The sequence below is a fragment of the Rutilus rutilus genome (genome assembly GCF_951802725.1).
Source record: "Rutilus rutilus genome assembly, chromosome: 1".
Lineage (NCBI taxonomy): Eukaryota > Metazoa > Chordata > Actinopteri > Cypriniformes > Leuciscidae > Rutilus > Rutilus rutilus.
In genome coordinates, this window is record NC_140209.1 from 24,079,679 (window position 1) to 24,094,760 (window position 15,082).

Below are 15,082 nucleotides of genomic sequence, written 5' to 3' on the forward strand. Positions count from 1 at the left end.
CATGTAAGGAATAATTGACCCCAGGCCGTTTAATTATTAGAAAATAATGCTCATCTGAGGTGGTAATGAAGCAGAGTGGTCGTTAGACCTCGGTTGTGCATTATTTTCTAATAACTGAATGAACCGGAGTGAATTATTATGCTTATAATCGAGTGCAGCGTAAGTTCAGGAAGGCAGGCATGTTTATCTGTCAAATCTCTCCAACTACTACCATTCTCCTTTTAGACGGGGAGGATATGTGCCACTACTGCTCGACCTGCTCGCAAGTTCGACTTCAGACTCCGCCCTTTCTCCCAACTTGGCTGTTAATCTTCTTAAAAGATCTCTCTGATCGCTGCCTCTATTTCTCCTCAACTGCGCGCTCAAATCCGTCAGGTCTCATGCACGGTTTCAAGATTGTGTTTCTCAGGAGCTAATTAAACCTCAACCTGCACTGTTAGTATCTGGAGCTTCTCAATATCCCTTCTCGTCTCCTCTTTCCTCCGTGCTCCATATGTGTGCTCGAGTGATCAAGTATTCCAATGTATAAAAAAGCTTTCATTCGATTCCTCCGTCCTTCTTTTCTTTCCTTGCAGCCTTCCCTCGCATCCTACAGGGGGTGAAGCTGAGACGCGAGGAGAGAAAACGAGGATGCAGGAGGAGAGTGTGTTGTGTTCTGAGGCACACAGCAAAATCCTCAGTATTTAACACTCCTCGGTGTACATATATGTCCAACTACAGGGTGTTAAAATTAACACTGAGGCAGTGTTGAAGTTAATGAGATAATTAAGTGATTAATTAAGTGATGATTGGCCATTAGTGGTGACACCTGACCTGATGTTAATAAGAAGAATCATTGAAGGAAAAATAAACAAGAACAGAAAAAAGAGAAACACAAGAACTAACAGCTTTACAACAGAACTTTACAGCATTATAGTATTTTATAGTAATGTTAAATTATATTCTATAATGGTCTAAAGAAAGCAAAAAAAAAAAACTTTCAGGTTTTACCAGTTATGTTAAGACTTTAATTGTAATGACTATTATAACTGCATGTATGCATAACAATCACATTTTGCTTTTAACATGCACATTAAAAACTATGTTGCGTTAAATATGAATATTATTTTGTCATTATATATTGGAATTGACTATGAGAATGTGAGAATGTATTGAAATGTATTTATGAATAGGCTTTAGAAATGTTTCATAAGGTTTGCATTTAATAAATGGAGATTTGGAACGATGTGAGATTTACTGAAGCACACAGTTTCCATGAGTCTTATTGGAATGTCTTTCTTTCAATTTCTTGAGTTCTGCAGCATGAATCTCTTCAATCTCTCTGTATCTTCTCCTGATCTCCTCCATCTTCTGATTGCATTTCTCCATTGCCTTATAACGCTCAAGCAAAAGTTTATGTTCATCCATATATTTTTGGTTTAATTTCTTTGTGCCAGTCTGATCACCTGGTTGCAAGGATTTTTCCTCCCTGAACTTGGCAGTGTTTTTGCTGATCTTCTGATCTGTGACTGTATGTTGTTTTGCGTTTTCTTTATTTTTCTCTTCTTGCCTCGTGGTTTCCTTTTCCATCATCCTTTCATTTTCCCTTGGCTTTGTGTCTTTTGATATAAATGATCTAAACAATCTCGATTTTTTTCTTGAATTTATTTTTATCTTGATCAGATCCTCCCCCTGTTGCTCCTTGTGGTTCATTGTTTTCACCAGATATTCTTTATACTCATCATTCATAATTCCCTCAGCATCACCTTGATCTTGTGTTTGCTCAGTATCTGTTGTGACTCTGCCCTCTGTCATTTTTCCAGTCTGATATTTTCCTAACAGTGTGTTCTCTCTTTCCAAAAACTGACATTCTCGAACTTTTCCTTTTTCTTTTTCCTCCTCTAGTTTGTCTTGAATTTCTTTGATTTCAGACTCATATTTGGCTTTAATGGCCTCTATCTCTTGTCTGACCTCCTCCTCTCTCTCTCTATTGATCTGCATGAGTCTGAATGCTCTCTCGGCCTCCTGAAACATTTTGTCATTGTAGAATGTTTGTTCATTATTCTACACCATCTTATCAATCTTCTTTAACAGACTCACAACCTGAGCAGGATCCTTCTGTTTATTATTGAACACATGAAATCTTCCCTCCACAGTCATTTATCAGTTTCTGGACGTGTGGATCTCCTCTTTAATGTAGTCTTCAATACTTTCATCTAGATTGTCTCCTCGTGTGAACAGCACCACAGTGTAGGTCTCTGCTTTCTGTCCGAAGGTCATCTTGATGAGCTGAAGCGTTTCTCTCTCTTCTTGTGTGATCGGGCCGACAGCGATGACCAGCAGAAACACGTGTGGTCCAGGAGCCGAGAGTTCAATGCATCTCATGATCTCCTGCTGGATCTCTTCATTGCTGAGGCTTGTGTCGAAGAGTCCTGGTGTGTCCACAACACTCACGGGTCGTCCACAGGTGTCTCCTGTCTCGCTTTGGCATGTCTTGGTAACAGACTTCATGCTGGCCTTTGATTGAAACACGTTGCGTCCTAGGATGGTGTTTCCGGCTGCACTCTTTCCCACTCCAGTTTTTCCGATCAGGACGATCCTCACACACTCTAACACTGCATGAAAAGAGGTGTATCCGGACCAGTATACTCCTGTATACACTGCTGAAATTCGGAAGAATCCAGGAGTTTACTGGCCGGATAGCTCAAATTCCATGGGGCTGTATATATCCGTATACATCCGAAATGATACCAAATCGGATGTATGTTGTGGACGTATACTTCCGTGCTACAGCCATTTGTTGCCATGGCAAGTAATCCCATCAAAGGTTTTTTCAAGAGAACATTTTCACACCTTTGTGCACCTTTTGGCCTTCCCCCCTATTGGTCCTTTTCTTTTAAAACCACTCCCATTACCCAGACCACTATTGGAGGACAGTTGAAAACCCAGGAAAGTGATTTGATTGGTTACTTTTAGAACATAGCCCACCCTAGGCCTTATCGCACAGTGATTTGATTGGTTATAGGCCAGCTATGCAGATATTGCTCAGTATACACCAGAGTTGTATAGTCCAGGGGTCAGAAAGTAGAATTCCAACGTCTGACTTTTACTTTCTGAACCTGGACTTTACACCTCTGACTACATGTCAGCCAAGAGTAAAGAAATAAACCAGAACTGGACCTTATCTGAGCCACACAATCTGTGTATATTAAATATGGAGTCACCTTAATAAGCCTGTTAACAAGCAGAATCACTGAAGGAAAGAAGAGAGCAGAAAAAGAGACGAGCAGAAAAACAAGAACTACAACTGACTTCAGACACAGTCTAATATTAAATCAACTGAAGAGAAAAGAAGACATTAAATCTGTGAAGATCTCAGCAGAGGAGGATTAAACAACTCCACAAACAGCATTACCAGCTTCACTTATTACTAATAAGTTCTTGTGTTTCTGCTCGTCTCTTTTTCTGTTCTCTTCAGAGGTGTGAAGTCCAGGTTCAGAAAGTAAAAGTCCTGCTCAGAATTTTGTTCCAATCACCTGGATTTGCTAATTAGCAGTTTTTCAGCCAGGAGATAGAAATCAGCTGTCTGAGGTCATGGGTGGAATAAACATATGGCAGGACTTCTACTTTCTGACCCCTGGACTATACAACTCTGGTCATTTGGGTATATGATGACATGACAGTCAACATTTCCAATCCAAAGTGGCTATGTAAAGGTGTCATACTGTGCCCAACCAACTCTGAAGTTGACAAAGTGAATGAATATATGACAAAAAAAATTCCTGGAGAAGAGCATGTTTGCAACAGTGTGGACACTGCAGAATCTGAGGGTCACCATATGTACCCAACTGAGTTTCTAAATACCTTCTGCCTATCTGGTATGCCTCCCCATCGCATCACTTTAAAGGTGAGAATGATGATCATGCTACTTCGAAATTTCGACGAACAAAATGGACACTGCAATGTATCGAGATACATAATTGAACAAATCCTGCCTCATCTTTTGGTTGCGACTTCTGTGGTCGGTGTCAATGCTGGACACACATTACTCATTCCAAGCCTCATCCCATCTGACAACATATTTCCATTCACCCTGTGACGTAAGCAGTTTCCGGTGAGACCCTGCTTTGCCATGACAGTGAATAAGTCACAAGGCCAATCTTTGCAACATGTTGGTGTCTTCTGCACAAGAGACTTCTTCAGTCATGGTCAATTCTACGTTGCAGCCAGCAGAGTTGGCAGATCAAGCAGACTTCGTATTCTTGCTCAAGATGATGAAACAAACAAAAAGCGCCACTTTCTGAGCAGTGTTGTCTATAAAGAGGTGCTGACACAATAACAACATGTAATCTTCAAGAACAGCCAGTCTGCACTAACAAAACACAAATATCCACTCTAAATATATACTCCAATGCATCATTATGTCAGTATCAGTATTTGCTCTCTACCATGTACAAATAAAAATGTCACTGAACAATTGTAACAATGAGCACTTAAACACAGCAAACCAACAATTACTAAAAACACAGACAAAAACTGATTTTGCATGGGCACTTTGCACTAGTCTACAACCAAACCAGATAAGAGACTCAATCAACCAAGCCAACAGATCTCTACTCTAATCTTCAACCACTCACCTGCTCATCTGCTGAATTATATCTTGTGTCCAATAAATCCTGTTTACAAACTTTACCTGTTTGCATTCTTGTCCTGACAGTTAGGCAATGTTTTCTCAGTCAAATCATAAAACTTCCTATTGATTCAATAGAAAGCGTGAGCTCACTAGGGAATACCAATATGGCGGCGCGGTGGCTTCACTGTTTATGACGTCATGAGCTATCCAGTCATTCTATATAGATCAGTGGTCACACCCCTTCATAACCGCAAGCTCTACTCAGATGTAAATATTAACAATGGCGTCAATTTCAAACCATTTCGAGCCTGATTCAGACCCTGACAATGCTAACGAACAAGAAGATCGTGCAGAACAGATTTCAAGCAAGTCAAGTCAAGTCACCTTTATTTAAATAGCGCTTTTTACAATACAGATTGTATCAAAGCAGCTTCACATTGATAACATGAAAATAATACAACAAAGTTTGTTTCTAGAAGAAAATTGCACCATCGTCCACCCATAATAAGGCAGATCAATTATATTGTTGAATATTAAATGTCCCCAACTAAGCAAGCCAAAGCCAAGGCAACAGTGGCAAGGAACCAAAACTCCATCAGGTGACAGAATGGAGAAAAAAACCTTGGGAGAACCCAGGCTCAGTCGGGGGCCAGTTCTCCTCTGGCCAACAAGTGAACAGTGTATGATTATGATCCAGGCAGCATTACAGGCCAGATTGGTTGTGTCGATGAGGCCTTCACAGGATGCGTCATGGTTAGGTCCAGGTGCAGATCCACCATCTGATCTGGATACGGCCGGGGTCCACCTCACTTCAGGAAACGGAGAGACTGGTTGACACTTCAGGACTGCGTTGTCGTCGCGTCCAGGCGCTAGTCCTTCATTAGATCTGTATACGGCCTGGATCCGACGGACTGCGGTAAACCTCGGTATAAACAGAGAGACTAATATTAGCGTAGATGCCATTCTTCTTATGATGTAACGAGTACATCAGGATTTATGGGAAGTGTTCCCGGTTCTGGCTGGCCTAATCTATGCAGCCTAATATGGAATTATAGAAGTCTATAATGTGTTATGTGTATGCTAGGTCAAAGAGATGTGTTTTTAGTCTAGCTTTGAACTGACAGATACCCCTTTTCCACCAACAAGAACCAGGTGCTGGTTCGGAGCTAGAGCTAGTGCCGGTTCGGAGTTGGTTCGACTGACGAGCCTCCAAAGAACCGGTTTGCTTTTCCACAGGCTAAAGAGTCAACGCAGAGCCAGGTCTTACGTCACAGCTACGTCTCATCTTTCTCAGCAACGTTAGCGCGGCGGCGCCAAACACAAACACATCATCAACAATGGCGCATGTTGCTTTGCTATTGATGTTCATGGCTTTGCGGACCTACATCGGCATCCAAACACGGCGGATCCAACGTGTTCGCGCGGCTCGCCATTATTTGTACAGACGGAGATTACAAGCGAGAGTAACGGCATGTACATAACATTTATTTTTAACAATAAGATGCCGACTTTAGCCTTAGATTTATATTTTAGATCGCGTCCATCGTGTTTAGCTGCTGTTAGCTCGATTAGCTGCTATTTGAAAATGGCGGTCACAAGTTTCTCTTCAGTCTTGTTGGCCACGGTAACCCCGCCCCCAGCCTCTGACGCAAGCGGTTCTTTCTTGGCTCCGTTCTAGACCCTGCAATGATTTGGTGCTACTTAAGAAACAGTTTTACTGGTTCGGAGCTGGTGCTTTGGCGGTGGAAAAACAAAGAACCGATTTGAAACTAGGCTCTGGCTCCGAACCAGCACCAGCTCTGCCTTGGTGGAAAAGGGGTAAGAGTGTGTCTGCTTCCCGGACAATGTTAGGAAGATTGTTCCAAAGTTTTGGTGCTAAATAGGAAAAGGATCTACCGCCAGCAGTCGATTTTGATATTCTAGGTATTATCAACTGGCCGGAATTTTGAGATCGCAATAGACGTGAAGGACTATAATGCGTTAAGAGCTTGCTCAAGTACTGCAGAGCTAAACCATGTAGTGCTTTGTAAGTAATCAGCAATATTTAAAAATTTCTACGATGTTTAATAGGGAGCCAGTGCAGTGTTGACAGAACCGGGCTAATATGGTCATACTTCCTGGTTCTGGTAAGAACTCGAGCTGCTGCATTTTGGACCAGCTGTAATTTGTTTATTAAGCGTGCAGGACAACCACCCAGTAGAACATTACAATAATCTAGCCTTGATGTCATGAAAGCATGAACTAATTGTTCCGCATTTGTCAATGAGAGCATATGACATAATTTAGATATATTTTTAAGATGGAAAAATGTGGTTTTACAGATACTAGACACGTGACTTTCAAATGAAAGATTGGTATCAAAGAGCACACCCAGGTTCCTAACCAACGTTGAAGACTTGACAGAGCAGCCATCAAGTGTTAGACAGTATTCTAGATTATTACGTGAGGACGTTTTTTGTCCAATAATTAGAATCTCTATTTTTTCAGAATTAAGTAGTAGGAAATTACTAGTCATCCAATTTTTTATATCAGCTATGCATTCTGTTAATTTTGTGAAGTGGTAAGTTTCGTCAGGGCATGAAGAAATATAGAGCTGAGTATCATCAGCATAACAGTGAAAACTAATGCCGTGCTTCCTAATGATATCTCCCAAGGGTAGCAGCAACGGTCCTAGTCCTGAGCTTTGTGGTACACCATAATGAACTTGTGAACGATAAGACATCTCTTCATTTACTGCTACAAACTGATAACAGTCAGATAAGTATGATTTAAACCATGCTAGTGCAATTCCACTAATGCCAACATAATTTTCGAGTCTATTTAAAAGAATGTTGTGGTCGATAGTGTCAGATGCAGCACTAAGATCGAGTAACACTAATAGCGAGATACAACCACGATCGGATGATAAGAGCAAATCATTTGTGATTAATGAGAGCAGTCTCAGTATTATGGTACGGTCTAAATCCTGACTGGAAATCCTTGCAGATACCATTTCTTTCTAAAAAGGAACACAGTTGTGAGGATACCGCCTTTTCTAATATCTTTGACAGAAAAGGTAGATTCGAGATCGGCCTGTAATTGACTAATTCTGTGGGATCAAGTTGCGTTTTTTTAACAAGCGGTTTAATCATAGCCAGCTTAAAGTTTTTTGGTACGTATCCTAGAGACAAAGATAAATTGATGATATTAAGAAGAGGATCTGTGACCTCTGGAAGCATCTCTTTCAATAGCTTAGTCGGTATAGGGTCTAACATGCATGTTGTCGATTTAGATGATTTAACGAGTTTAGTAAATTCTTCCTCTCCTATAGCAACGAATGAATCAAATTTTTCTTCAAGGAGACTACAATGCACTGCCTGATGCGATACTGTAGTAGACGGTTGCATAGTTATAATTTTCTCCCTGATATTATCAATCTTGTTAGTAAAGAAATTCATAAAGTCATTACTGCTGTGCTGCGTGGAAACGTCTGGGGTTGAAGATTTATTTTTCGTTAGTTTAGCCACTATTTCAAATAAACATCTAGGATTTTGTTTATTTTCTTCTAATAGGGTTGAAAAATAAGCAGATCTAGCAGCTTTTAAAGCCTCTCTGTATGTAATCGAGCTCTTTTTCCATGAAATGCGAAATACTTCTAGTTTTGTTTTCTTCCAGTTGCGCTCCATTTTTCTGGCTGCTCTCTTAAGGGCCTGAGTGTGCTCGTTGTACCACGGCTTTGGACTATTTTCTTTAAACTTCTTTAGGCGCAAAGGAGCAACTGTGTCTAAAGTGCTGTTAAAAGTTTCTGTCGCAATATCTAGTTCTTCTAAGCTATCTGGAATGCTGAGATGATGAAACTGATCAGGAAGATCATTAATAAAGCAATCTTAGTGGCAGAAGTGATAGGTCTAACATATTTGTAACACGGAGTCGACGCAGCCTTGGCTAAATGAAGTTTACACGAGACTAGATAATGATCTGAGATGTCATCGCTCTGCTGCAGAATTTCAACGGCATCAACATTGATTCCGTGTGATAATATTAGATCTAGAGAATGATTACGACAATAAGTAGGTCCTGACACATGTTCTCTAACTCCAATAGAGTTAAGAACGTCTTTAAATGCCAATCCCACTGCATCTTTTTCGTTATCTACATGTATATTAAAATCACCAATTAGGACTTTATCTGCAGCCAATACTAACTCTGATAGAAAATCAGAAAATTCTTTGATGAAGTCTTTATGGTGCCCTGGTGGCCTGTATACAGTAGCCAGCACAAATGTTAAACGTGATTTATCATTTACACTAGATAGTGTTACATTTAGCAACAACACTTCAAAATAATTATATTTAAAACAAGACTTCTCAGTAATTCTGAAGATATTACTATAAATTACAGCAACACCTCCCCCTTTGCCTTTCAGACGAGGTTCATGTTTATAACAGTAATCTTGCGGGGTGGACTCATTTAAAGTAATATAATTGTCGGGTTTTAGCCAGGTTTCTGTAAAACACAGCACATCTAGATTATAGTCTGTAATCATATCATTAACAATGATTGCTTTTGAAGTAAGGGATCGAATATTCAGTAACCCGAGCTTTATCATGTTCATCCGTATTATATCTGTTTTTTATTTGTTGAACATCAATACAATTTTTACCCCTGAATGGGTTTAGGAGTTTTTTGCATGTCCTAATTCGGGGAACAGACACAGTCTCTATATGATGATAGCTAGGTGAAAGAGGCTCTATGTGATGGGATTTATCTGACCTTGGTCTATTTATCTAATTCGTAGGATAGGTAGGATAGGATAATTTAGGATTATCACTGTGTCACTGCAGCTGCTGTTAGAAGCTCTGGTTCCAATAGAAACAATCAGACGCGCTTCCACTGTGCATGTAAATTAGCTTGATCCAGCCTGAAAATTGTTGTTCCCTTTCGAGAGGTCTCTTGTATTGCGTAAGGCTAGCTTCGCTGACCTCCGGAATAGGAAGCAACTCGCCGCCGTCGAAACACCTCTCAGCGGGATAAAGCTACTGAAGACACCGGCTTCATTTGCCACCTTCAGCACGCTGTGTCGCTGTGCCATCCGGCGCGTATCCTTTTACTGCTTATTCTCGTGTGTTCGCCGCTGCGTTCACACTCTAAAAGAGTAATATTTCGAAGGCGTTGTTTCAAATGCCTCGCACTACCTGTGCCTCGTGTAGAGGCCCACTCGTCGGTGGAGACCGCCACATTCTGTGCGCTTCCTGCTTGGGCCGCGACCATGCCAAAGCTGCACTCGCTAAGGGCGGCTGCCCTGAATGTGATGCCATGGACCTTACCACTCTGCGGGCTCGACTTGCCTGCTTCGCCGACGACGACCCGCTCCCCGCCCCTTTGCTCGAGCCGCACAAGAAGTAGTGCCGCTCACAAAGGGAGCCTGAGCGAGCTGAGACGAGCGAGCTCACGCCGGCCCAGTCCCCGCGTGCCTCGGTCTCTCTCCAGCGATCTCCCTCGCCAGTCCTGTTTACACAGGCCGACCAGCTCCCCTCTCTGCGAGCGGTGGACCTCGTGTCGTTCGGGGCTTTGGACGAGGAGGAAGAGGAAAAGGATGACCGCCTTTCCCTTGCGCCTTCGGACTGCGATGACTGGGCTGGGTCCGTTTTCGGCCCCCCGCCATCCACACAAGACAGTGTGAGAGCCAACATTGACTCAGAGCTTCTCCGCGTGCTCACTAAGGTCATGGCAGACCTCGGGCTCGACTGGTCTCCACCCGAGCAACCATCACGCAGCAGGCTCGACGAGTGGTTCCTGCAAGGGTGCTGGCAGACCCCCCAGCAGAGGCCCGCCCCCTTCTTCCCCGAAGTTCACGATGAACTCACTAAATTGTGGAAGGCGCCGCACTCGGCTCGCATCAAGCCCTCCTTTTCTTCAGCGCTCTCCAACGTCAACGGCGCTAAAGAGAAAGGTCACGAGGCGATCCCCCCCCCCCCTCAAAGAGGCGATGGGCGCTCACCTTTGCCCAACTACCGCCGCGGGATGGAAGACTAAGGCTTCACATCCCTCCAAGCCTTGCCGCGCTACATCCGCCCTCGCTGGCCGCGCTTACGCCACCGCCGGGCAAGCAGCGTTGGCGCTCCGTACGATGGCTATACAACAAGTCTTCCAGGCCAAACTTCTCCGTTCCCTAGACGAGTCTGGACCTGAATCTGAGGCTTTCAAGGACTTGCGCAGCGCCTCCGACCTGGCCCTGCGAGCTACAAAGTCTACAGCCCAGGCCATCGGCAGGAGCATGCCCAACATAACGGTGCTCAAGCGGCACCTATGGTTGAACTTAACGGACATGAAAGAGGCAGATTGGGCGGCTTTCCTGGACTCTCCCATCTCCACATCCGGTCTTTTCGGCCCGGATGTTAAGAGCTTCTCCGAGCGCTACACGGAGGCGCAGAAAGCATCACAGGCGATGCGCCACTTCCTCCCCAAGCGCTCCAGCTCGGCTTCGAGTCGCCAGAACAGGAGGAAGCCTCCTCCTCAGCAACCCAAGCCAGCGCCGCCGGTCACCCAGCCCCGCCAAGCGGCTGAAGTCTGTCGCCACTCCCGCTCTGCTAGACGCGCTCCGTTCCCTGAGAAGCGGGGACCCCGACCCAAGATTGCGTTGGACCCCGAACCTCGTAAGCCGTTCTAGCCACGGCTTTTGATTGCAGGCGAGCGTGCTTCGCGGCAGACTCGTTTGCTGCGGACTTTACATTTCCAGCCGCCTGAGAGGGGAATGGAAAATGTCTGAGGGATTTTTGAGAGATCGGTCCAGCCTCGGTGGGACTCGAATTCTCTCTTTTTCTCCCCGTGGCTAGGACGGCTTACGAGGTCCGGGGTCCAACGCAATCTTGGGTCGGGGTCCACGCCTCTCAGGGAATGGAGCACGTCTAGTAGAGCGGGTGCAGCGACGGACTTCAACCGCTGGGCAGGGCTGGGTGTCCGGTGGCGCTGGCTTGGGCTGCTGAGGAGAAGGCTTCCTCCTGTTCTGGTGACACGAAGCCGTGCTGGAGCGCTTGGGGAGGAAGTGGCGCATCTTTCGATGCTTTCTGCGCCTCCGTGTAGCGTTCAGAGAAGCTCTTAACAGCCGGGCCGAAGAGACCGGTAGTGGTGATGGGGGAGTCCAGGAAAGCCACCCTATCTGCCTCTTTCATGTCCGTGAAGTTCAACCATAGGTGCCGCTCGAGCACCGTTAGGTTGGCCATGCTCCTGCTGATGGCCTGGGCTGTAGACTTAGTACCTCGCAGGGCCAGGTCGGTGGCGCTGCGCAAGTCCTTGAAAGCCTCAGATTCAGGTCCAGACTCGTCCAGGGAATGGAGAAGTTTGGCCTGGAAGACTTGTAGTACAGACATTGTATGGAGCGCAGGCAAGGCCAGCGAGGGCAGATGTAGCGCGACAAGGCTTGGAGGGATGTGAAGCCTTAGTCTTCCATCCCGCGGCGGTAGTTGGGCAAAGGTGAGCGCCCACCGCCTCTTCGAGGGGGGGATCGCCTCGTAGCCTTTCTCTTTAGCACCGTCGACGTTGGAGAGCGCTGAAGAAAAGGAGGGCTTGATGCGAGCCGAGTGCGGCGCCTTCCACAATTTAGTGAGTTCATCGTGAACTTCGGGGAAGAAGGGGGCGGGCCTCTGCTGGGGGGTCTGCCAGCACCCTTGCAGGAACCACTCGTCGAGCCTGCTCGGTGATGGTTGCTCGGGTGGAGACCAGTCGAGCCCGAGGTCTGCCATGGCCTTAGTGAGCACGCGGAGAAGCTCTGAGTCAATGTTGGCTCTCACGCTGTCTTGTGTGGATGGCGGGGGGCCGAAAACGGACCCCACCTAGTCATCGCGGTCCGAAGCCGCAAGGGAAAGGCTGTCATCCTTTTCATCTTCCTCCTCGTCCGAAGCCCGAACGACACAAGGTCCAACGCTCTCAGAGAGGGGCGCTGGTCGGCCTGTGTAAACAGGACTGGCGAGGGAAATTGCTGGAGAGAGACCGAGGCACGCAGGGACTGGGCCGGCGTGAGCTCGCTTGTCTCAGCTCGCTCAGGCTCCCTTTGTGAGCGGCACTTCTTGCGCGGCTCGAGCAAAGGGGCAGGGAGCGGGTTGTCGTCGGCGAAGCAGGCGAGTCGAGCCTGCAGAGTGGTAAGGTCCATGGCATCACATTCAGGGCAGCCGCCCTTAGCGAGTGCAGCTTCGGCATGGTCGCGGCCCAGGCAGGAAGCGCACAGAATGTGGCGGTTTCCACCGACAAGTGGGCCTCTACACAAGGCGCAGGTGGTGTGAGGCATTTGAAACAACGCCTTCGAAATATTACTCGTTTAGAGTGTGAACGCAGCGGCGAACACATGAGAATAAGCAGTAAAAGGATACGTGCACCGGATGGCACAGCAACACAGCGTGCTGAAGGTGGCGAATGAAGCCGGCGTCTCCAGTAGCTTTACCTGAGAGGCGTTTCGACAGCGGCGAGTTGCTTCCTATTCCGGAGGTCAGCGAAGCTAGCCTTACGCAATACTCGTTCCCTCATCTCAGGGAACTGAGGTTACATTAGTAACCAAGTAGTTTTCTGTCATGATTCGAGCGTTTAGAAACCAAATTTAGGAGACAGTTGTTGTCAGGTTTCATAGGTGATTTAAGGTATGAAATTTAATCGTAAGGTTGGCGAGCAGTTTTGGAGAATTGGATGTTTCCCTATTCAAAAAGATAGGAGCTGAACTTGCATACCCAAAATGGGTCTCAAAGATGGCCGCTGAGTGAAATGACTTGTCAAGTCAAGTCATCTTCATTTATATAGCGCTTTTAACTATGGAGATTGTTCCAAAGCAGCTTTCCATTGATAATAGGAAATTAAAGTAAAGTGTTTTTGGCTTTATAGCAGCTCTAGAATAAAGTTATTGTCCAGCTAAAGTTAGTTTGATTGATTCACTTCCGTCGCAACGATCATTAGTTATTAACTTTGGGGCCGCTAACATGACAACGTTTTAACAGAAAACTCTTAAGTTCTTTCAGAGCAAACTTCAAAAAACGCGAACCAGTGAGAATGCCGATGGCATTCACATGCGTATTACGAGTTCAGTCTATATGTATGCGCGTTTGAATATATGTGCGCAGGTGTGTAGTCCTTCCCTACAAATCAACCCTCAACATAGTACTTGTCTGGCCTTAAAATTAATAATACAGAATTTTTATCGCTTCCATGTAGCCACGCGAACCGGAATTATCCCGATAGCGCTTTATCTGTAGATAGGTAAAGGGAGGGGAGGGAGCCTAGTTGACATTTCAGGACTGCGTTGTCGTCACGTCCAGACGCAGGTCCTTCATCAGATCTGGATACGGCCTGGATCTGGCGGACTGCGGTAAACCTCGGGATAAACAGAGAGACTAATATTAGCGTAGATGCCATTCTTCTTATGATGTAACGAGTATATCAGGATTTATGGGAAGTGTTCCCGATTCCGGCTGACCTAATCTATGCAGCCTAACATTGAATTATAAAAAGTCTATAATGTGTTATGTGTATGCTAGGTCAAAGAGATGTATTTTTAGTCTAGCTTTGAACTGACAGAGTGTGTCTGCTTCCCGGACAATGTTAGGAAGCCTGTTCCAAAGTTTTAGTGCTAAATACGAAAAGGATCTACCACCAGCAGTCGATTTTGATATTCTTTTGATTATCAACTGGCCGTAATTTTGAGATCGCAATAGACGTGAAGGACTATAATGCGTTAAGAGCTTGCTCAAGTACTGCAGAGCTAAACCATTTAGTGCTTTGTAAGTAATCAGCAAAATTTTAAAATTTATACGATGTTTAATAGGGAGCCAGTGCAGTGTTGACAGAACTGAGCTAATATGGTCATACTTCCTGGTTCTGGTAAGAACTCTAGCTGCTGCGTTTTGGACCAGCTGTAATTTGTTTATTAAGCGTGGAGGGCAACCACCCAGTAGAACATTACAATAATCTAGCCTTGATGTCATGAACACATGGACTAATTGTTCCGCATTTGTCAATGAGAGCATATGACGTAACTTAGATATATTTTTAAGATGGAAAAATGTGGTTTTACAGATACTAGACACGTGACTTTCAAATGAAAGATTGGTGTCAAAGAGCACACCCAGATTCCTAACCGATGACGAAGACTTGACAGAGCAGCCATCAAGTGTTAGACAGTGTTCTAGATTATTACGTGAGGAATTTTTTTGTCCAATAATTAGAATTTCTGTTTTTTTTTTCAGAATTAAGTAGTAGGAAATTACTAGTCATCCAATTTTTTATATCACCTATGCATTCCGTTAATTTTGTGAATTAGTAAGTTTCGTCAGGGCGTGAAGAAATATAGAGCTGAGTATCATCAGCATAACAGTGAAAACTAACAGTGAAAACTATATCCTAATGATATCTCCCAAGGGTAGCATGTACAGAGTGAAAAGCAACGGTCCTAGTTCTGAGCCTTGTGGTACGCCATACTGAACTTGTGATCGATGAGACATCTCTTCATTT

At 44.8% G+C, this 15,082-nt stretch overlaps 1 protein-coding gene across 1 annotated transcript; it reads right to left on the bottom strand.

Moving 5' to 3' along the window:
* Positions 1-1,880: 1,880 nt before the first annotated feature.
* On the bottom strand, positions 1,881-9,862 carry LOC311304409 (GTPase IMAP family member 4-like; the record flags this gene model as incomplete). Its single annotated transcript, XM_084431391.1, has 2 exons — positions 1,881-2,594; positions 9,787-9,862. The coding sequence occupies 2 exons, from the start codon at positions 9,860-9,862 to the stop codon at positions 2,143-2,145; spliced, it is 528 nt and encodes a 175-aa protein (XP_084287517.1). The 3' UTR covers positions 1,881-2,142.
* Positions 9,863-15,082: the final 5,220 nt, after the last annotated feature.